We start from the raw sequence: 22,345 nt of genomic DNA, 5'->3' as shown, positions 1-22,345 counted from the left end.
AGTAGCTACACATTCAAGCTTTTGGAATCTCAGTACAAGGATGGAGTTCTCCAAAATGGCTTACCCCTGCCTTCAGCCTCCAGGTTCACAAATAAATGACACAGCAGTCAGGTCAGTCTCCCCACTGCACTAGAGTGCGTCAGATATTTGGAGGCTTCATGCAGGCACACTGATACTCACCAAGGCCTGCCTTTGCTGTCTCTGAAGTTCCTATAGAATGTGATAGGTGTTGGTTATTGGGGACACAGTCAAAGTCACAACCACACAAGACTTGGAGTAACTGAGTAATAGGTCAAGGCAGTTCAGGAGCTGGGAGTGGCTCTGGTGGAGCACCTTCTAGCACAGGCAGGCTCCAGCCAGATCCCTAGCACCAGGAGAGACCCAACCAGGACATGATAGTGCCCTGGGAAAGTAGGGGTAGAATCGAGCTCATGATCCTTCTCAACTACAAAGCAAGTTCAAGGCAGCCTAGGATATCTGAAACCCTGTTTCCAAAGCCAAACTAAGTAGTTGTTCAGCAGAGATCTGCATTGTGAGAGGCTCAGGCCCTGCCTATTTGTCTGGCCTATTTGCTTTCTTTTTCCCTTAGCTCCACCTTTTTTGAGACACTTGCTTTGTAGCCCAGGCTGGCCTGGCACTACTTGTGTAGCCCAAGGCAACCACAAGGTTGCAGCAGTGCTCCTGCCTCGCTGTCCCAGTGAAGTCATCTCATCTCTCCTGACTCTTGAACACTTTTGTTCCTTCTACCTTCCCAAGGTACCTCAGTATTTCCAGCCCCCAGCCTCAGGCCGAATAGAACTTTAAATGCTAGGTGCAAGAGGAGAGGAATGGGAAGGTGTGCCTGGGATACTAGCAAAGAACCGGGCTTTGTAAGTTCAAGCAAGATGCCATTGAATTTAAAGTAACCACAACGGTGTAATGAAATCCACATTTTCCTTTGGCTTTTGGTCCACGTTAGCCCAGGTTGACCTCTACTCTGGCTTCCTGAAGTCTCAGCATTCCAGAGACTAAGGCAAGAGGATGATGTTGACAGCACGGACCTTATCAGAGGTAAGGCAGCCATACAGAAGGCTATGGCCTATTACTACTACAGGGAACAGTTTAATCCAGCACTCAGGAAGAGCTGGTGTGGCAATGAGTGTGATCTAAAAGTCAAGTTCTAGTCGAGACCAAAAAACTTGTCAGCTCAGCTATCTGAAGAACGGCTGTTACATTCAAATCACCTTAGTAAACATTCAATAGTGTCTGCTTGTACATCAGACTTATGAGCTCATTCCATTCCTACAACTCTGATAAGCCCTACAGAGAAAACCTTAGGACCAGAAAAAAAAAAAAAAAACGCATCAGAGGAGATGGGGACGAGTGGGTTGAAGTAAAGTGCTGGACAGAAGGCTCCTGGGTTAAGAGCATTTGCTGCTATTGCAGAGGACCCAGGTCTGATTCCCAGAAGCTACATGGCAGCTCACCTGTAACTCCAGTTCCAGGGGTTCCAACTCCTTCAGGTCTGCACAGGCACTGCATGCATTTGGTGGCATACATAATAGGTGCAGGCACATAATACATCAAAAAGAATGTATTAGGGCTGTTGAGATGGCTCAATAAATAGGTAAAGGTGCTTATGACAAAACCTCATGACATGAGGACCCACATGATGGAAGGAGTAACTGATTTCTAAAGGTTGTCCTGTGATCTTTCAAATTAATTATGTTTGATTTGGAAACTGGGCTATTGGTGAACTTGAGCGAACACTGCAGGCTCCCCATTCAGAAATAAATGGTCTGATGAAGAAATACTGATGACCAGCTGTTAACTACTGGACCAAGGGTGTGTGAAGAGAAAGCGATGCTTATGCACAACAGATACCTCCTTCCTGAATCTGACAACAATGTTTGCGGAAGTGAGATTCTCTTGTAGCCAAGGGTCCAGCCAAGCAATCTCTAGATACTTTTGGTCATCTGCAGAGAACGGTGGTAACTGAAGTTTGGATCTAAGGATAAACACAGGCTGCCCATCACACTGCAAAGACTGTGGAGGCTGGAAGATGCAATGGCACCAAGGCACGGTTTCTGTGGCCTTTCTCTAAAAGCACTGAACACAAAAGTGTTATATTGAATTAAGCTCAGAAAGACTGGGTTCAGAAGCTGTAGTTACATTTGCAAGTTTAGGTCTTAGATGCATATCTGAAACTTTCTGTTGCTTTTAGAATGAAGTTCAAACCAACTAATAAAATGTGTAAGAAATTATCTATTACAACTGAGCTGTTAAGACTCTTAGCAAAGGTAATCAAAATCTGTGTATGCTCTGTGTAGCTCAGGACTTGGGTCCAGTCATGTACAGCCTTTTGACTGCAAAAGTTGACTGCAGTCTTGATTTCAAAAGATGGAATATTTAGATGTTCTAAGAGGTAGATTTTGAGGCTAACTCTCAATGGGGGTAAAAAAAAAAAATCAACCTAGACTTGTATTTTTAAGTCCCACTAGGTAAGCTTGTGGGTTAGAAAAGGGGTGTGGCCAGGAGAGCTGGCTCAGCAGCTGCTCTTCCAGAGAGGTTACACCCGAAGGCAGCTCCACTCTTCTGGTCTCCTGGGGCATCAGGACAGTGTTAAGTGCACACACCATACATGCAGGAAAACACCCATACACATCAATTCTTTAAATTGGTTTAGTTTTTTTTTTTTTTAAAAAAAAAAGTTAGAAAGAGAACTTTTATAAAAATCTTTGCTGATATAAGTAGCATCGTGTTAAATATACAAAGGCCAAAAACTATTAAAAGTTAATCTAAATTTCTAAAAAGATAGACAACTAATATGTAGAGGAGGACCTAATTACGTGTTAGATTAAGTAATCTGTGTGATCTCTGCAAAGGCTGGACCATTTCTCTCTACCCATAGGAGGACTGATGGAAATATGGTGTGACTGAAAGGGACCCGGTGTGCAGCTAAGGTGCCGGGACAGATCCAGGGGCCTGCACATGCCAGGCAAGCAGCCTACCACTAGCTCAAAGTGCTTCACGTATATAAATCCATTAAGCGTGGCCAGCTACAACCCTACATTTGCTAAGTAGGCGATTATAAAGGAAATGGAAATGTGGGGGTAATTGCTAAATATTCATATGAATGGGACAACACCAGAGTAGTGTTTCTTCATGAAGTAATTAAGAAAACACGAGACTTCTATTGCTTAACCAAAATGACACCCTATACTGGCTTTTGAGTATTGTGAAAAATATCACCAGAGACCAAAACCACAAGATAAATTTCACTTCTATATTTCAGAAAACCTACTTGAATACACTTTGAAACAAGAGTACAACAAAATAGAATATACTTCAAATGTTGAATATACAAACTATTATAGTTCAAATCTGAACACTGGTACTTTCCCTCTTAAACATCAACTAAAAAAGAAAAAAAAGGAGGAAAAAAAGGAGGAAGGAAGGAAAAAGAATGAGAAAGAAAACAAACAGCAGGTATTAGAGCTACCCGACGAGTTCATGCTGAGCCTGAATTTCCAAACGCCAGGAGAACTGATACTGATGTGTCTGCGAGATGCCAGGGCTGACTTGAGTGACGCAGGTATGTTACAGTTAATTTCTTCACAATTAAGAAACCAACAGACTTAAACTACCATATAAAATGTTACATGTAAATTCTATAACAATACTGTGCTAGGTACAAGATTTTTAAAATTTTTTCCTTTAATAAAAAAGCTTTACACAAACAAGCCATTAGCTTATTTCAAGGAAGAAAACCGAAAATTAGTCTAAGGCCTTTGTTTTAAAACAGCTTAAGCTATATGATATATATATATTCAAAAACAAAAAATAAAACAAGAAACGCACTACATCTTTTTGTTACCCTCTTCTGGAGCTTTTGGATCCACTCAGTTCACATTCTAGAATACCTATATTAGCAGTCTTCACATAGCACCAGTTAAGTGAGTACTGTGCAAACACAGTAATAATTGCTGGTATGCATATAAAAATGCATCAAAAATTGCTATATGTAACAATGAGATCACCCATCCCAACCCGCCCCACTGAAAACTATGTAACCTCTTACAGGTGTTAGTGTTCCAACTCTTAGTGTAACTTGCTATTGTAGTGGGCTGCTTGGTCCCTTTCAGTCTGTTTTCTTATTGAGGGTTCAGTTATCCCTACTTTAAGAGGCAGTTTTCTGTCAGCATATCTCAATGTGTAGTTCACTTCCCACTGAAACATGGGATAGGTAATTATTCCAGTAAGTCTGATTGCTTTCTTATATGCACAATTGTCTGAAGTCCTCCTCTGGCTTTTCTTGATGTCTTCCCTTGCAAATGTTTGTCAGTACAACACTAACAGTCTGCAGGCCACGGCAGAGCTCGCTTATTTCTCACACGTCACTAGTCCTTCGGTTTTCATAGTCACAGGAAGGGCAATAGCAGAAGGCGCACTGACAACCACTACATGGGTTACTGTCTTATTCCCGTCTGCTCCCTTTTCTTCTACCAGCTGCAAAGTTTTCACATCATGTTCCTGCTTTTTTGCCACTGTTTCTGATTTAACCTCTGGCCCTTTTATGACCGCACTGATAACTCGAGGAGGAGTCTGGCCAGAAGCCTGCTGTGCAGGCACAGATAGTCTCATTACAGGAGTACCATGGGCTATTGAAACAGGGGTAAGTGCTCTCACAGCCAAGGGGGTTCCGACAATGTTAATGCTTCCTGATCCAGTCAGATTTGACTTTGTCTGCAGTTGACACTGTGCAAGTTGTGTGGCAGGGATGGTGATAATTTTGGCAGGCTGCATGGTGATTTTGTCTCCATTTTCAGTAGAGGCTGGCATCACAGTCGGGATCGTCTGAATGACTACTTTTGGAGAGGTGGCTGTAGTCGGACTGGTGCTGGTTATTAATGGTGTGCCTGCATTGACTGACTGAACTGCCACAGTTGAAATCTTTTGACCCAGTGATGTCATCACCACAGGAACTTGCATTGCCACACGAACTGTCCTGGTGGATAAAAACAAAGAGGTTGGATATGTTCAATACTAAATTAGAAAATGGGTCTCATGTTAGATTCTCTTGCCTTGGCCTCTACAGTACTTAGGACTACAAATATGTTTCACTGTGTATAGCTAAAAGTATATTTTAAAAGATCCAGCACTTGATTTCTAAAAAAAAAAATATTTTACATGCACTGGAATTTTGTCTACATTCATGTCTGTGTGAGGGTGTTGGATCCCCTCAAACTATAGTTACAGACAGTTGTGAGCTGCCATGTGGGCACTGGGAATTGAAACCAGGTCCTCTGGAAGGGCAGCCAGTGCTCTTACCCGCTGAACCATCTCTCCAACCCCAAGATGCATTTTTTAAAGTGTTCATACAGCGTTGGCTATCACAGATTAAACCAGGCCAGTTCCAATGTTTCACGGTGCATTTCAAGAACAAAACGCTATGTTACAGTTAATGCCCTCACCTTGGAGCTGCTGCTGCTGTCACTGACGCTGTGGTGGTAGGAGACCTGGATGAAGTGTCGTGAGCAGGGGAAGTAAGATTCACAACTCTAGCCACACCCTTCTCTGCTCTGGAGCAGTTTATGGATGAGTTTTTACCACTGCGAACAGAAGTTGCTGCTTTCAGGAGACTTTCTGCAGACAGTGACACTCGCTCCAGGGACTTCTCGTCAGTGGCTGCTGCCAGGTCTTCACTGCAGGCTTCGCTCTTGTCGTCGTCAATGACCACTATATTTTTGGGCATGTCCTTGAACTGATACACAAGCCTCTGTCCTTCAACCTTTGCGAGAATCCCCCTTTGGTAGTAGTATCTGTGAGAGGAAAAATGATTGAATAGTCAAACGTCCTCTTGCCTTCACAATAAAATCACACAGAACACACTGCGGGCGCTCCTTCTGCTTGACTATCACGTGATTACAGATTTGGGGAGGATCTGAAGTTGGTGTCGGGCCGGCGTGACTGTTAATACTGACTGTCAATCTGACAAGCTCTAGAAGCACTTAGGAACTAACTCTCTGGTTTTTTTCCTAGATTCCATTAAGGTGGGAAGACCCAACGTAAGTGTGGGGCAGCAACGTTGCATGACAGAGTCTCAGACCAAATAAAAAAGATAAAGCAAGCTAAGTAGCAGCTTTCATGTCTGTTGTCTGGCTGTGGGTGTGACGCGAGTCCTAGCACTAAGAATTCTCCACCGTCCCGAGAAGTAGCTAGTGCAGCTCTGTAACCTTCATGTGTGCAAAGACGTGTGGCACCGAGGGCTGAACCTAGAGATGCGTTACTAAGAGGAAAGTGCTCTGTCACCCAGCTTTACCTCCAGCACCCCACCACCTCTATTTATACAGACCAGGCTAGTTTCCAACTCTATATTGATCCTCCTTCCTCCACCTCTCAAGTGATAAGATCACAGTACATCTGCCATCTACACCCTGTTCTCTCTTTGGACTATCTTAGCCTAAACACAGGACACTATACATTGATACTACAAGTAACCCTATGTTATAAAAACAGTGACTTTATATAGAAAGTTTAGCAGAAATGGAATGTAGTCTGTGGAATAGATGAATGCTGTCACACACACACACACGCGCGCGCGCGCACACACACACACACACACACAATATAGGAGTGGCTCGTGCCTGACACCACAGATTTGGGAAACTAAGGTAAGAGAACTGATGCAAGTTCAAGCCAGCTTGATCATATAAGTTCCAGGCCAGTCTGGGCTAGACTTGTCTCAAGTAAATAAATACTAAAATGTGAACATTGAGGATTTAATGGATTTCTCATACTAACCAAACAACAAAAATTTTTCATTATCAAGACAATGTCATTTACAATATTTTCAGGAACTAAAAGCAAATTAACTTTGGAAAATATATTTCATCTAGGGTTTCTTAAAGAATCTCACTGTAACCCAGGCTGGCTTGAAAAGTAAAATGACTTTCAATTTACTATCCTGTCTTCAATCCCCAAACAGTGTGACTACAAGGCACATGCCACCGCATCTAGTCTGGGTTTAATGTCTTAAAAGGCCTACAATGTAACAATTTCTATTCCAGAACAGTTTCAAATGCAGAATCAATTTTCAATAAATAAGGATTTTCCAATATTGAAGTTTTACATGTAGATCAAACTTCTCTTTCCCCATCTATTTCCAAAGTTAAGAAATTTGTCTAGGTTGTTCACCAAAATTAGAAATTCAATTAAGGGATTTAAAAAAAAAAAAAGCTTTTCTTAAAACGACTTTAACAATAAACAGACAATCTTAAGAGACATGTAAGTTAATTTAAAATGTAGCCCATGTTTATTCTCACCTCAAAGCTCGTCCCATAGTTTCATAGTTCATATCTGGTTTGTTCTTATGCTTTCCCCAAAGCTTCGAGACAGCCTTTGAGTCCACAAGTTTGAATATGCCCTTTTCTCTCTGAGTCCATTTAATATACCTGGGACAAGTATTTTTATCTTGAAGTAGATCCAAAAGAAACTCCCACAGATAGGTTGTGTTTCCTTTAAAAACAAAAACAATGATAGGCATTAATTTAAAATCCATTAATATGATTAATTGCAAATAAAATACCCATATTTACAATAAAAATACTAAATATACTTATCTGCCATTTCTTTTTGAGGTGAGATCTCATTATGCAGCCCTACAAGGCCTGAAAATTGCTATGCAGACCAAGCTACTCTCAAATTGAAGGCCTCTGCCTCCCAAATGCTGGGATCAAAGACCTGCAGCACCATGCCCAGACTACATGTCCATTCTTAAAAATCTATGCTTTTCCACAAGGAAGCTGATAGAGGCCCTAGATCTTTACTGTCCTATGTCCTGTATCCAAGGCTTCAACCTCAGTAAAGGCAATAGCATAATGCTTAGTATAATGCAAGAGTATAATGCTGACTTAAACAGAATCAAATTTCTTAATTTATACAGATTTGAACTCTGAATATAATAACCTGTACATGTTTTATATTCTATACCAAGTCCCTTAAAACTCATCAGAAGGCACTAACCAGCTTTGCTGCCGTTAGTGCTGAGGCAGGTCTCAGAGCCACAGTGCTCGGGACCTTTCCGTAAGAAATACTTTTCTTTGATTAAACAGTAGGCTGGAACTGTGGGCCACTTGCTACAGGCTGCCCCAATCCATGAACTCCTATGACCTCTGAACTGCTAGGAAATGCAAACTGGACTACCATATAATTAGTCCTGGATCACACCGCTAGCAACATCAAACATTTATGCAAAATAAAATGTCTACACTTGAAGCTGGAGAGATGGCTCAGTGGTTACAAGCTCATACTGTTTTCCAGAGAACCAAAGTTTGAATCTTAGCACCCATACCAGGCAGCTCAAAACTACCTATTAACTCCAGCTCTGAGACTGTAATGCCTCTGGCCTCCACGGCACCTGCACTGACTGACTGACATGCACCTACAGACATAGACATATACACATGAATAAAAAATAAAAATGGCATCTACGTGTATCTATGACAGTCTGATGTCTGCCTCAAGGAATGGACAATTTAGGGAAGGGGGCAGATGGCAAGATAAGACAATGATGCAGTATCAGCCCCAAACAATCTAAGACAAGTCATAAGGCACTGTGTAACTGTGTGTCTCAAAATAATCTCAGAAAACAGTGGCTCACATGTCAGGAATGGTTAAGTCTTGGAAGACAGTTAATATACGCATAAAGGGGAAGATTTGGCAAGTACAATAAATAACTTAAGCCCCAAAAGAAAGAAAGAAATTCTTTTATTTATTAATTTCCCTTGGAAAGGGGTAGAGAACCAGCACCTTGAGAAAGCCAGACTTTGCGAGCTGTTTTCCTTTTTCTTCCTGCAGAGCCTCTAGGAACTGATGAAAGAAGACTCCTGAGAGAAAAGGTGACAATACACTTGTTCCTACCCAGTCCAAGACTCTACTAACAATTCCTCACTATATTCTTGAGTGCAGACCCAAGCTTCAGGCGAGGCCTCCAAACCAAACTCACTGCAGTCCCATCTTCAACTCAAACACTGGCACTTCATTTTCATTCAGAGCTCCCTTCCCAGTCAACAAACAGCTCACAGCTGAGCACAGTTTGTACACATCTCTAGCTAAAAGAGACCAGCCTCCTCAGGACCGCCTCCTCAGCTCTGAAGCAGCAGCGCATCCCCATCAGTACCCATGCACATCATCAACCACACCTGCTGGGTTCTCTTTTACAAGCAGGGGATTACTGGATTCTGTGACTAGACCCAGGAAAAGTGAGCAGAGATTTAATTATTTTATTTATTGATTTAATGTAGTCCTGGCTATCCTGGAACTTGCTATATATACACCAGGCTAGTCTTGAATTCACAGAGACCTGCCTGTCTCTGCCTCCCCACACCATACAGATTACTTTACTACCATCAGGACTTTAAATGACTGTTTGGTGAGTCAGACTCATCAACATCTATAGTTGCTGAATGTAGATAGTTCATTACTCTATCCAAGTTCTCATTCCCAACTTAATCATCTTATTCTAAGGAAAACAGAATTCAAACATGGATGCTTTCATAGGACTCCCGCCTATAACAGACACTTTTATCTTGTGTTTTCAGAACAATGTCTAGAGTTTGAATACAGCTTTATCTGTTACTTTAACCATATTGTAACATCTGCTTCAAGTTTAGACTAAATTGTAAGTGCTTTAGGAGCTGAGGATGTGGCTCACAAAGAGTGCCATGTGCACAAGACCTTCAAGTCCATTTCTAGCACCACCATGAAGCAACAAAGCCACAAATAACAATGTATTTATTATTGTATGTATTTGTATTTGTAGTTTGACTTTCTACTTACTATTTACAGTATTTACTATTACAGTGTAACTTTAAAGTCTGCAGTATAATTTCAGGGGAAGATCTCATGGTAACCCAAATTGAGTTCAAACTCAGATACCCAAAGGTGACCCTGAATCTTCGATCCTCTTGTTGGGATTACAGATATGCACTACCATGCCTAGTTCTACTCAGTGCACACTAGGGGTTTACTAGGCAAGTATTCCATTAGCTGTGCTATATCCCTTGGCCTCAATATACACTGAAAGACAAAAACTAACACATTTGAAATCCACCAAGGGCAGAAACGGCAGACAAGGAAATGAAAGTCTGAAACCTGTCCCAGATTAAGTCAAATGTGTCCCAAATTCCTAAGATCAATGAAATTTATTTGTTCTTTCTTCCTCTTATATATAACCAAGTTTTCCTGTGGACTTATTAGGCAGAGTTTTCACTAGACTTACATAATAAATCTATTAATAATAGGACAAATTTAAACATTAATAAAAAATTTAAGACAATTTTAAAACGTTTACTTATTAACCAGTGATAAATTTTGTTTATGGGATCATCAAACATGCCAAATAAGGAAGCAGAGGGGTTGGAGAGATGGCTGAATGGCTAAGAACTCTGCTTTTGAAGAAGACCTGTGTTCCCAGCACCCATGATTGCATGCAACTCCAATTCCAGGAGAGCTTTTAAAAAGAGTTGAGTGTGGTGACGCACACCTTTAATTCCAACACTTAGGAAGCAAAGCCAAGTGGATCTCTGAGTTCTGGGACAGCCAGGACTACAGAGAAATCCTGTCTTGAAATGAAGTAAAAAAGTATGTATCAGAAGGCCAGAGGTAGCTTAAATGACAGAGCTTGTTGCCAAAACTGATGACCAGAGTTCAGTCCCTAGGACCACACAGTACAGAGTCTCTGGCTCTCACAGACTGTCTCCTGACTTCACCCATCCAAACAAATCAAGTACAGCCTCTTCTATTAAAGTGGTTCAGCATGATAAGCATAAGTGCCATTATATAAATATCCCCTAAACAATGGTTCCTACAAACAGTGGTTTGTACTGTCCTATGGACATTACCACTATCCCATCGATACAGCTATTTTGATAAAAGTTCCCCATAATGTTGACTTGCCACTGATTAAGAACTGAGAGATGGTAACTCCCATACACATATCTACTAAAAATTATCCTTCTTGCAACTGCAAAATGTCTCTCTCTCATACAGACACACACAAAATTATCTTATTTCCAAAATGACCATCCACAAATTACCTTTTCCTTCTCTGGCTTTCTTCTTGATTCCTAACTCAGGAGACCCATTGGAAACTGGTGACTGCTGGGTCTTTGGTTTACGGCCAACTGAAAAATTAAGATAATAAAATCATAAACTGAAAACAGAAATAATTACCAGACTCTAAAAATGCATTCCTCACTAAAGTAGACACTAATGTGCAGATTAGAGTCAGTTCTAAGAAGGTATGGCACACACCTATGAAAAGCTAAGAAGGAAGACTCTGAAGTCAGCCTGCACTACGTGGTGAGTTAAAGGCAGCCTGCTCAGCCTTCCTAGAGGTGTAGCTCAGCAGCAGAGCACTTGCCTAGGACACTTGAAGCCTTGGGTCCAGCCCCAGCACACCCCCTCACCCAGGAAGGCCCAGTGTGTATGAAAGTTGCCGTAGTAAAGGAGCATTAAAGACTTCTGTAATCTTAAATAAAACGGTTGGTAGAAACTGGACTATACAAACTCAGTACATTCTCTAACTTCTGTTATATGGTCAGAGACAGCCTTATCTGCTACTGTCAGATTTTTCAGACTGCTGTCCTAGAGTTCACTATGTAGACCAGGCTGGCCTTGTGCTCAGGGATACTACTGCTTCTGCCTCTGAGTCCTGGGACCAAAGGTGGGTGCCAACCACATCCAGCTGTTAGAAAGTTTGTTAGCATAGTATTGAAGAACTTCAAACATTCACAGAAAAGTAATTTTGATCGTATCCTCCTGACTTCATTCAGTTAGAAACAATTTCATCTATGTACCGCAGATGATCTAATCATAAGAAGCCCTCTGAGCTCAAATGAACAAAACATTAAACACCGCTTGCATTGTAAGAGACAGTTCCCTAGAATTCTAAGCTAAATTACTGTTAAATTTTCCCCTTGTTAACATGCAAATACACTGGAGATGTTGAAAAAAATAAAACACGCGCTTCCAAGTGATGACGTCTAATAAATGTGTGTACCATTCATGTTTGTCCTTATCTCTGCCATAAGGCAGAGACAGATAAGCAAGGGCTCGACTTCAATACACTAAGGCCACGTGTTAAATGAGTTACACTGGCTCCTCAGTACAAGGAAGGTTAGGATGCCGGCAAGATGACTCAGTCAGCACATGCAAGTCCCACAGCCTGAGCTCAATGCCCAGAATTCAGAAAATGGTGAAAAGAGAACCAATGCGAGCTTCCCTCTAACCTCCACATGTGCACCCTGGCACACACATTACAATAAAAATAACCAAGGACTGTATGTTTCAAATGTGCATAGTGACAACAACACACAGATAATGCCATTCTGACTTTGTTTCCCAGACAGCAATCAACCAGAATTATGTGTATTTTTACTGTCTGACTAGTATAAACTGCACAAGATAATGGGTTTCGTTATCATGTTCTCACATATAAAGTACACTTTTATCATAATCACTGCTCCATACTACTCTTTCTGGCCTCCTTTCAGGCCAGGTCCCTTTCCTTTCCTCAAATTGTCCCCTTTCTACTTCCATGATCCACCCTGGCCTAAAACTGTTATCATCCTTCTTCAACCTACTGAGTACTGAAATTCCAGATGTATGTCACCTAACACTGTCTATCACAGTTTGTTTTTTTTTTTTCGATCTTAATTCCCTAAGAGAAAACATCGTGTTTCTTTTCCTAAATCTAGTTTATTTTGCTTGGTTCCACCCATTTTCCTACAAACATTGATTCCCTTCTTTTTCTAAATATTCTGGTGTGTGTGTACACATCTCATGTACATATATATGTATACACAGACACACTGTGGTAGTTTGAATGCAGTTGGCCCCTATAAACTCATAGGGAGTGACATTAAGTGTGGCTTTATTAGAGGAAGTGTGCCACCATGGGGACAGGCTTTGAAACTGCCTATGTTCAAGATATGGCCCAGTGTCTGAGTCTACTTGTTGTTGCCTTCTGATCAAGATGAAGTCAGTAAGTACCATGTCTACCTAAATGCTGCCATGCTCCCCACCATGATGATAACGGACTGGACCACTGAACGGTAAGCCACCACAATTAAATGTTTTCTTTTAAAAGAGTTGCTGTGGTCAGTGTCTCTTCACTGCTGTGAAGCAGAATACTTGTTTAACTATGTAAAGATGTGTTGCATTTGTCTGTGTTACAGAAAAATTGTTTAACTATATAAAAATATGTAACTATGTAAAAATGTGTTGCTGCTTTGCCTTGCCTGTCTAAGGCACTTGATTGGTCTAAGAAAAAGCTGACCGGCCAATATATAGACAGAGGAGGGATAGGCAGGGCTGTTGAGCAGAGAGAAAAAGGGAGCCAGCCAGACACAAAGGAAGCAGGAAATCAGGGTGGACAGTAAGTAGATAGGGCAAAAAAGTCTCAGGGCAGCACACAGATTAACAAATGGGTTAATTTAAGCTAAAAACAAACAAACAAACACACAAAAACAACTAGAAACAAATGTAAGCTAATGCCAAGCATTCATAATTAATAATAAGTCTCCATGTCATGATTTGGGGGCTGGCAGTCCAAGAAAGGCTGCTACACCTCACGCTCATGGCAACAGAACCCCTAAGACTGACTCACTCTCTCTCTCTCTCTCTCTCTCTCAGACACACACACACACACACAGAGAGAATCACATTTTATTTTTCCATTCATCTGTTGATAGATACCTAGATTCTCTAACTTGGCTAATGTAAATCATGACAAAACTAAGATTCACTATATATTGTATGCTTAAGATTCCTTCATGTACATATGATTGGTATAGTTGGAGCATACTGTTAAGTTCTATTTTCAACTTTTTGAGGAACCCGATAATTTACATTACTATCAACGGTGCAAAAGTGTTTCATTCCCCTACCCACCAGTGGCCCATTCTTAGTAGGAGGTGCTGCATTTTTGTTGTTGTTGTTGTTGTTGTTGAGATGGTGGTATTTTTGGTTTGTTTTCTTTTAAATATTTATTTATTATGTATACAATATTCTGCCTGCAGGCCAGAAGAGGGCACCAGATCTCATTACAGATGGTTGTGAGCCACCATGTGGTTGCTGGGGATTGAACTCAGGACCTTTGGAAGAGCAGGCAATGCTCTTAACCACTGAGCCATCTCTCCAGCCCTGTTGCTTTCAATTATATGTATTAGTGTGTATGTCCTCAAAACAGTGCTACATATGCACGTGGACATCAGAGATCAATATGCAGGAATCAGTTCTCTCACTCTACTACGTGGGCCCCGGGACTGAACTCAAGACCATGAGGCTGGCTTCCAAGTCCCTTTACATGCTGAACCATCACACCAGCCCTTGTCTTTTGATTTTTTTTTTTCTTTTTTTGGTTTTTCAAGACAGGGTCTCTCTGTGAAGCCCTGGGTGTCCTAGAATTCATTATGTAGACCAGTTTGGCCTCAAACCCAGAGATTCATCTTCCTCTACCTCTCATTAAAGGCATGTGGCACCACTGCCCTGCTTGGTTTTTGCTTATTTGTTTGGTTTGTTTGTCTTTGAGACAAGTCTCTCTGTGTAGCTCTAGGTGCCTGGAACTCACTCTGTAGACCAAACTGGCCACCAAAATAGGGTTTTACAAGGCACCTCAGGCAACTCAACTTTCAACAGTCCTTCCTTGGCCTCCTATGTGCTAGGATCACAGGAATGAGCACCATGCCCACTTAGTCCTCTTGGCGGCAGTCATTCTGAGTTGGGTGAGAGGGAACAGCAAATGTATATTCACCTGCATTACCCTGGAGGGTAAAGATGTATTTTCACATGTATACACTGACAATTTGTACTTCTGTTCATTTGCCCAGAAGTGAGTGATTGGGTTATCTGTCTTTTTGTTGTTTTAATTATTTTTCATTCTTTATGCCAAAGGATTTTAGTGGGTAGTGAGTAACAGAATATGCTGTACTTTTAAGACATATTTAACCTCTGTCATCTCTGTCTGAATTGTATAATGGAAGGCAGTGTGTTATTTTACTCTAAAATGCAAACAAAGAATGAAGAAAGTGTAACTAGATGAGTGCTGTGGCCACATTCCCCACATGACAAGACTCTTCTCCCTCTGGAGCTGTACCGCAAATAAACCCTTCCTTCTACAATTTGTCCTGGTCATGGGGTTTTATCACGGCAATATGATAGTAATACAAGTTCTTAACTAAAGATTTAGTTTCTTTCAACTTTTACCCTTGACTTGATAGTAAAAGACAAATGCACTGTGTTCCCATCTCCTTGTGATGTGGCAGGTATGCTGGCCCTTACACTTTACCATTGAGATGAGGCTTAAAAAGTGGAATTCTCTTCCTGTTACCTACTACTAGGTTTATACCGGGAATCTTAGATGTTTGTGTTCGTATGTTTAACGTGTACAGACATTTTGCCTACATGTATGTCTGTGTACCACTCTGCATGTCTGGTAACCAGAAGAGGGCATCAAAATCCATGAAACTGGAGTTAAAAGCAGTTGTGCATCAGATCCTCTGGAAATAGATTTACAGACAGCTGTGAACCGTCATGTGAGTGCTGGGAATAGAATCTAGAAGACCAACCAGTGTTCTTAACTTCTAGACCATCTATCCAGTCCCCACCCTTTGTTTTTTAGAGAAAGTAAAAATCCCAGCATTTGGGGGGCAGACGCAGATGAGTCTGTATGGGAAGTCAGAGGAAGACAGAAGGAAGAGAAGAAAATAGTATAAGGAGGTAGCAGCACAAGAAGAGGGGTACAGAGTTGGGAAGGAAGGGGAAAAGCCAGGAACAGTAAGAAGATGAAACAACGGAGAAAGTATTTGGTTTAAAAGAAAAAGATCCACAGTCCTTGTGAAATTCCACATCAACCACAGTCCAAGATAGGCCCACGCAAGTTCAAGAGAGGTGGCCACACAAAACAGACTCTGAGTTTTGTTTTGTTTTTTGAGAGCTTTTTGTTTTGCTATTTTTTGTTTTGGTTTGGGTTTTTTTTTGGGGGGGGGTTGGAAAAAGAATGAAATTGGATTGGTAGGGAGACAGGGAGGATCTGGGAGGCATTAGGGGAGGGGGAAAAAAATCAAAATATATGAAAACCCATTTTCAGTAAAAAGAAAAAATTGCCCACCAGCATGTCATACCATAGCTGTCTTGGTTTCTTTAAAATATTGTCCACAAAAGGAAGAAAACATAAGACTGTGTATTACTTGGTAGTTTTGGGGTGTGTGTGTGTGTGTGTGTGCGTGCGCGCACGCGCACTCATCAGCAGGCTGTCCACGGTAGCACCTGCTTGCAATCATCTCAATACTGGTGAGGCCAAGGCAGGAGAACGATAAATTCAAGGATAGCTTGAGCTATATATAAATAAGACCTTCTCCCAAGACAATAATTCAAAAATCCAAGTTTGAATGTAATAAACAAATTCCTCTAAAGTGTTAACAATGTAGGGACGCTGGCTCTTTTGGGGACCAAGCTCCTGTACCTTTAGCCTTAAATGCAAACACATTTTTGAAGGTGTTTGTGATGAGCAATACAGGGGACAGGACCCAGGTTACTGAACATGCCAAGTAAGTGTCTATCGCTGTGGTGTGTGTGTGTCTCAGTAGTTGGGGGAATTATTTTTATAAATGGACGGTGGCTCACTGGTCTTGAATACTATATCCTTCTGCTTCAGTCTCCAACGAGCGGTGATTATAGGTGAGCATTACCAGGCCTGGCCACAAACATCTTTAAACAATATTAATATTAAAGCACATCTCAATTTGCTTATTCCTGAGTCTAGTTAAAATAACATTAATCTGCCAGGTAGTGGTGACACATAACTTTAATCCCAGTACTCAAAACAGAGGCAAGACTGACTGCTTTGAGTTCAAGGCCATCTTGGTCTACAGAGTGAGTTTCAAGACAGCCAGGGTTACACAGAGAAACCCTGTTTCAAAAAACAAAATAAACAAACAAACAAACAAAAAGATAAGATGGAAAAGATTTCTCATTTGATAAATATACTCTACCTTTTTTCTTCTTCATTGGTTCGTGGCTATCTGGGGAAGTGGGAATAGGTGAGGCATCCATCGGCTCAGACTCTTCTGTCGACACCTCCACTACAGTCTCTGTAATGACATCTGGCCTCATCGCAGCATGGATGAACTCTGGAGTTGATATATAAGGAGGGACAAACACTTCCACTATAAAAAAAAGTTGAAAAATTAAAATTTCCCACCCCTATTATAGTTTCCTATGTGGAAAGTTCAGTATTTAGAGGAGGCAAGGTTTACAGAAGAATTATTCAAAGTAAGATTAAGAACTTGTGCCTGAAAAAATCAAGTAACTGAATATCCAAAACGATCTAAAATACACAAGTAAAAGACAATCACCTTGACATACTTTTAGGTACTTTTTAAAGAACATTTATTTTTATTTTACGTGTATGGATGTTTTCCTGGCATGTTTGTGCACTTGTGTGCCTAATGCTTCCAGAAGCCAGAAGGGGGCATCAGATCCTCTAGAATTGGGAGTTACCATGTGGGTGTGGAAACCAAACCCAGGACTTCTGCAAGAGTACACAGTGCTCTTAACCTGAGCCATCTCTCCAACTCCCTTTAAACTTACAGGTTAATTATAGCAACATTTTACATTATTTTGACAAAGAAAACTATAAAATAATGGTCCTTACTTCCATTGTACATATCTGCCATTATTTATTAACTGGGGAATACAAGAACATGATACAAAATGTAAAAATGTATAAATGTATGTTCACTACAAAGTATATACTTTTTTCATTTCAAAATATGAAAAAGGGACTAACTGTTCACCTCAGGACAGTTACTAAACATTATTGTAAATTACTAAAATAGTACATACAGACTGCTATCTGGTATTCTACTACATAATGTGTTGTTTCAACTCCCATCACATATACATAAATAACCAGGATACCACACTTCTATTTCAAATTAGTAGACCCAGATACTGTCTCCTAACATGGATCAATATGCCACCCTGCAAAGCCACCATTTACTTCTCATAACCTTGAAGAATGCATTGGATTCCTAAGCTAACTAAAAATATGATTGTAGGAAAAATGAAAAATGGCTAAGTGTTTTTAAGAACACTGACTGCCCTTTCAGGACTGGAATACAATTCCCAACATCTACATGACAGCTCACAACCATCTTTATTTAACTCTAGTCCCAGAGGATCTGACCCCTCTTCTGGCACCCATGCACACGTGCAGACATGCATGCAGGCAAACACCCATACACATAAAGTAACCTTTTAAAATTGGCTGCTGTTAGCAACTAACTGTAATTCCTGCATAATGAATTAAAATTAGGACAAAAATCAAACTAGTACAACACCACTATTAATGTCAATCTACAAGGAAAAAAGGAACCTTATTTCACAAGCTGAAAGGTATATAAGATAAATTCCTTTCCCGCTTTACCATGGTCAGTTCCATGTAGTTACTGCCTGTTGATCAGTGAGTAACGGATTGAAAGGCTACAGGAAGGAAGCAAATGGTCCAACCTGTCCTCCTCTTAAGGACTAAAACTACCTACAATTTACCAGAATCAAGAAAATAAACATTATACATATACAACTATTTATGGGCACTTTCTGCATTATTTATTAGGACATTATTAAGTACTCACTTAAGATTTGAGAGCCTTTAATATCAGTTATTGATACCAGGTATTTATGCATGGATCTTCATTCTAATAGGAAATGATGTGACAGACAGTTCACATACCAGGACTTCTTGAATCCCTCAAGCAGGTAGGAGATTCCATATGAAGCAGGGCTTCAGCAGCTTCAATTGTCTTATCTGTACAGTGTGAATTACTGCTATGAACTGATGCTTCCACTGTGGGGGGAAAAAAGGAACAATTCTACATAAGTCAGTGAGTATTCACTCATTAACTACTTACTAAAATAATAAATAATAATAAAGTTTATTATGTTCTTTAAAGAGAATGTTAATTTTAAAAGGAACCAATGAGCCAGGTATAGTGTCGCATTCTTATAATCCCAGTACTTGGAAGGTTCAGGCAGGGAAAGGAGTTTGAACTACCCTGAGCTATATATAGGCAGACCCTAGCTCAAAACTAAAAACCCAATGAAGCTAATTACAAATTAGTAAGAAGTTTCTGGATCTTAACCAAAAAAATAATAAAGAAAGAACCTTGAAATATGAAAATTGCATCCATTTTAGATCAAAATTAACTGTGAGAATCGTCCATGGGGGTCGGGAACAAAGAGAACAACTCTGTAGGCCAATTATGTAATCAGATGTTTGTCTCTAAGCTGGAGTAATATGGTCAACAGAAATCAGGTAGAAACACTTATTTCTAAGCTAGCCTAATGAATTGCTTTAATTTTTATACAGTTTCCTATGAGTGGACAATCTCCAGGCAAGGTATTCCAGTCCCAACACTTGATAACTTTTCACAATAATGTTGTTCTTTTCCAACTTCCAGTGGGCTTGCTCGGTTTTCCCTAAGAAATGTACGTATGCACCTGTAGGATGGAGAGATGGATGCTCTTCCTAGCTCTTCCATGCTTTGCTATCAAATGACCTGTGGAACAGTGAGCTATTCAGAGGTTTGTACTTTTAGGTCAGGTCTAACAGTCTGGGTTCTCAGTCTCTGCCACTAAGGCCCCTTACTCTCTGATGCCTCAGTTTCCACTTTTATAGAGCAGGACGACTTCCACACACGGCTGTGGAAACCACGTACAGTGTCTGGCATGAAATAAGAACTCAGAACGATGACTTCTCATTCCTGTAAAATCGGAAGCTTTGCATTCACAACTAGTTCTGTTTAGTTTTGAGATGTTGAGGATTAAACCCCAGCACCTCCCACATTGCAAGGCAAGTGCTCCATCTCCAAGCAGTGTATATAACCCTAAATTTTCCATATAACACATGGCATTTCTTTTATGTATCAAGTTAAAAACAATCCCATGATTTTACAGGAGAATTGTCAAGAACTCATCATTACCTTAGTCGTACATTTATTTCATAATCTGACTTATTTATGTGCTGAATAATTTATGTAAATAGAGGTCCTGAAACAAATAATAAATTTTAATTTGACTGTTTTTCTGAAGATATTCTCCTTAAGGAGCTTTTGTGACTGTTCACACAGTTTCATAAAGCCATGACAAATTCACAAGTACAGACATGAATCTTCTAAAGCCTGTCTCAAGAAACTTTTAATTGTAAAAAAGAAAATCTGTTAGTGCCTCCAAATTCACCAAATGCTAAAACCTCAAAGTCATTTGGCGAGCACTTGTAAGACCTCCAGCCTGTTTCAGCACCTGTCACACACTGTCCACTCTCAAGCTAGGTACTCGATCTCTCCAGCTGCTCTTTCCATTTAAGGAAATCTGCTCAAAGCTAAATGAGCCCGAGAGGCAGCCACACCTCTAAGTAAATCTATCTTTAGGTGACCCTGCTTACTCTTATCTGCAGCTTCAGTGAGGCAGAGGATTCACTCCCCTTCTAGTCCAGCTTTAAAAACTTCGCATTAAATTGAGAAGACACCACCCTTCTTGAGTGCGCTTTTCACAGGGTCCCTATAAGACTCACAGACACTAACAACCCTCAAAAGGAAAATTCTCAGGTTTTAAACATCAACCTGGGAGCCATTCTCTTTAAAGCAAGATTGGTGTTGTAGTTTAACTGTTGTCTTAGGTTCTATTAATAAACTATCCCGGGAAAGCTAATTCCTTATGTAATATTATGAAGATATACTCTAAAAACTGTATGGTACTACAATTATAGCTTCAAGTATTTAATAATCATAGGGCAATAAAATTACAGATTTTAAGATATTTAATGTATAAACAACAACTGCAGAAATACTTGCCTAACAGCTACATACTGTATGCCCTAAATTCTTAAGCAGCTTGAGGTACATTTTGAAAACCGTTATTTCATGTAAATTTCATGTTACTACAAATTAATCTTTATTCTGTTCTGGTCTGATTTGTTCTGCAGAAGAGAGTGTCACGTAGTTTAGGCTGGCCTGAACTCTAGACACGGCAGAAATCTTGAAACCACCCCCCATTCTACTACATCTGATCCCTACAAGTGCTGGAATTTCAGGGGTTTACAACCACACCCAATTCAATTAGTTTTTTTAAAGTATATTTTCTTCTATTTCTAACCTCAAACATGTCTTCCAAAATTTAACAAATTATAACCCAAAAGTATTTTACTAGTACTTTAAATATCCATAATTTGTAAGCTACCAACTAGAAGATCCAGGTTTTAAGTACAGTCAGGCTGGATCAGTTGAACATGTCTCATGTGCCCAGTGCTGTGCTGTAGACCCGAGTTACGTGTGTGAACAAAGCCTCCCTCTGCCTCTGCAGCTTCCCGTTCAGAGCACCATCAAACCCAAACGCAAATGTAGAATAATCACATTACTCTGTAATCTAATGGCTTGCTAAAGAGAGCGGTGCTTTCTATTTTAGGAGCTTACCAGGTTCATCTGAAGCTCACGCTAAACACCAATAAAAACCTAAAAGTCTAGTGTCCAATGAGAAGTTCCAGAATATTTTACCCATTTTATAACGTTGAGGAGTGTCTTTATTTTTGCTGACCTAAGTTAACAGGTGATTTTCTCAAACAATCAATCTTTGATAGCGGGAGTTTAATACCTCTCCATTTCTGTAATGTTAAAATCTTCAGTGCTGTTTTATTCAGCTCAATAATTTAAAATTAAAGTACTTATTTCTATAGATATAAATATCAATCTAACAGTGCCTTGCAACCAAAGTAAGCAAACTAAAAGCAACATTTAATAACATTCCTTCTTACTACTTTCTGGACATGCATGAAATTTATAGTAGAAAATAAGCAACTCAGTTTAAAAACAGAAACAAACTAGAAAGTAATTTGCCAGGTCTCATTTTCTAGCAGTTGAACTCCTAGCCAAGCCTACTTGACATAATGTATTACATACATTTCAAAACAACTTCCTTCTGATGACAACGTCATCAATGAACATGGTGTGTGCTGCCATTTACTGCAGGTAAATAAGCCCGCTCCATCGCCATCCCTAATCAGCTGGAGTTTGTATTACATTGCTCCAGACTCTCAACAGCTGTTACAAAACACCAAACTTGGTAATTAAGTCTGACAAGAGGCATACCTCCCAGCTTTGCATAAGAGAACGCTGGCAATGGATCTAGTTCATAACAGTGTTCCCAAGTTAGAAATAAACTTTACTAGCAATGAAGTTTGAAAGCAATGGAAAAATGAGAAATACTTCATTGGTGTTAGCGGTTTTCTCCTAAACACAGCACCAGA

The 22,345-nt window shown here is 40.2% G+C and overlaps 1 protein-coding gene across 11 annotated transcripts in view; it reads right to left on the bottom strand.

The window, feature by feature from the left end:
- Positions 1-3,251: 3,251 nt before the first annotated feature.
- Positions 3,252-22,345, bottom strand: part of Elf2 (E74 like ETS transcription factor 2) — an 88,447-nt gene continuing 69,353 nt past the window's right edge. For 7 of the 11 annotated variants that reach the window (XM_085682423.2, XM_085682424.2, XM_085682422.2 and 4 more), the window contains 6 exons: positions 18,779-18,892; positions 17,037-17,210; positions 11,079-11,165; positions 7,305-7,497; positions 5,454-5,801; positions 3,252-4,987 (listed from right to left, as the gene is read on the bottom strand). In XM_085682423.2, coding sequence (XP_085538549.1) covers positions 4,363-4,987; positions 5,454-5,801; positions 7,305-7,497; positions 11,079-11,165; positions 17,037-17,210; positions 18,779-18,892 — 1,541 coding nt within the window. In that variant the 3' untranslated portion in view covers positions 3,252-4,362. The remainder of the gene's footprint in view (positions 4,988-5,453; positions 5,802-7,304; positions 7,498-11,078; positions 11,166-17,036; positions 17,211-18,778; positions 18,893-22,345) is intronic. The other 4 variants (XM_085682426.2, XM_085682431.2, XM_085682430.2 and 1 more) reach the window with 1 other exon arrangement.

Source organism: Myodes glareolus, chromosome 20 (genome assembly GCF_982192425.1).
Source record: "Myodes glareolus chromosome 20, mMyoGla1.1, whole genome shotgun sequence".
Classification (NCBI taxonomy): Eukaryota; Metazoa; Chordata; class Mammalia; order Rodentia; family Cricetidae; genus Myodes; species Myodes glareolus.
Note: the sequence above shows the minus strand (reverse complement) of the source record. Positions and strands in the feature narration are given on the sequence as shown.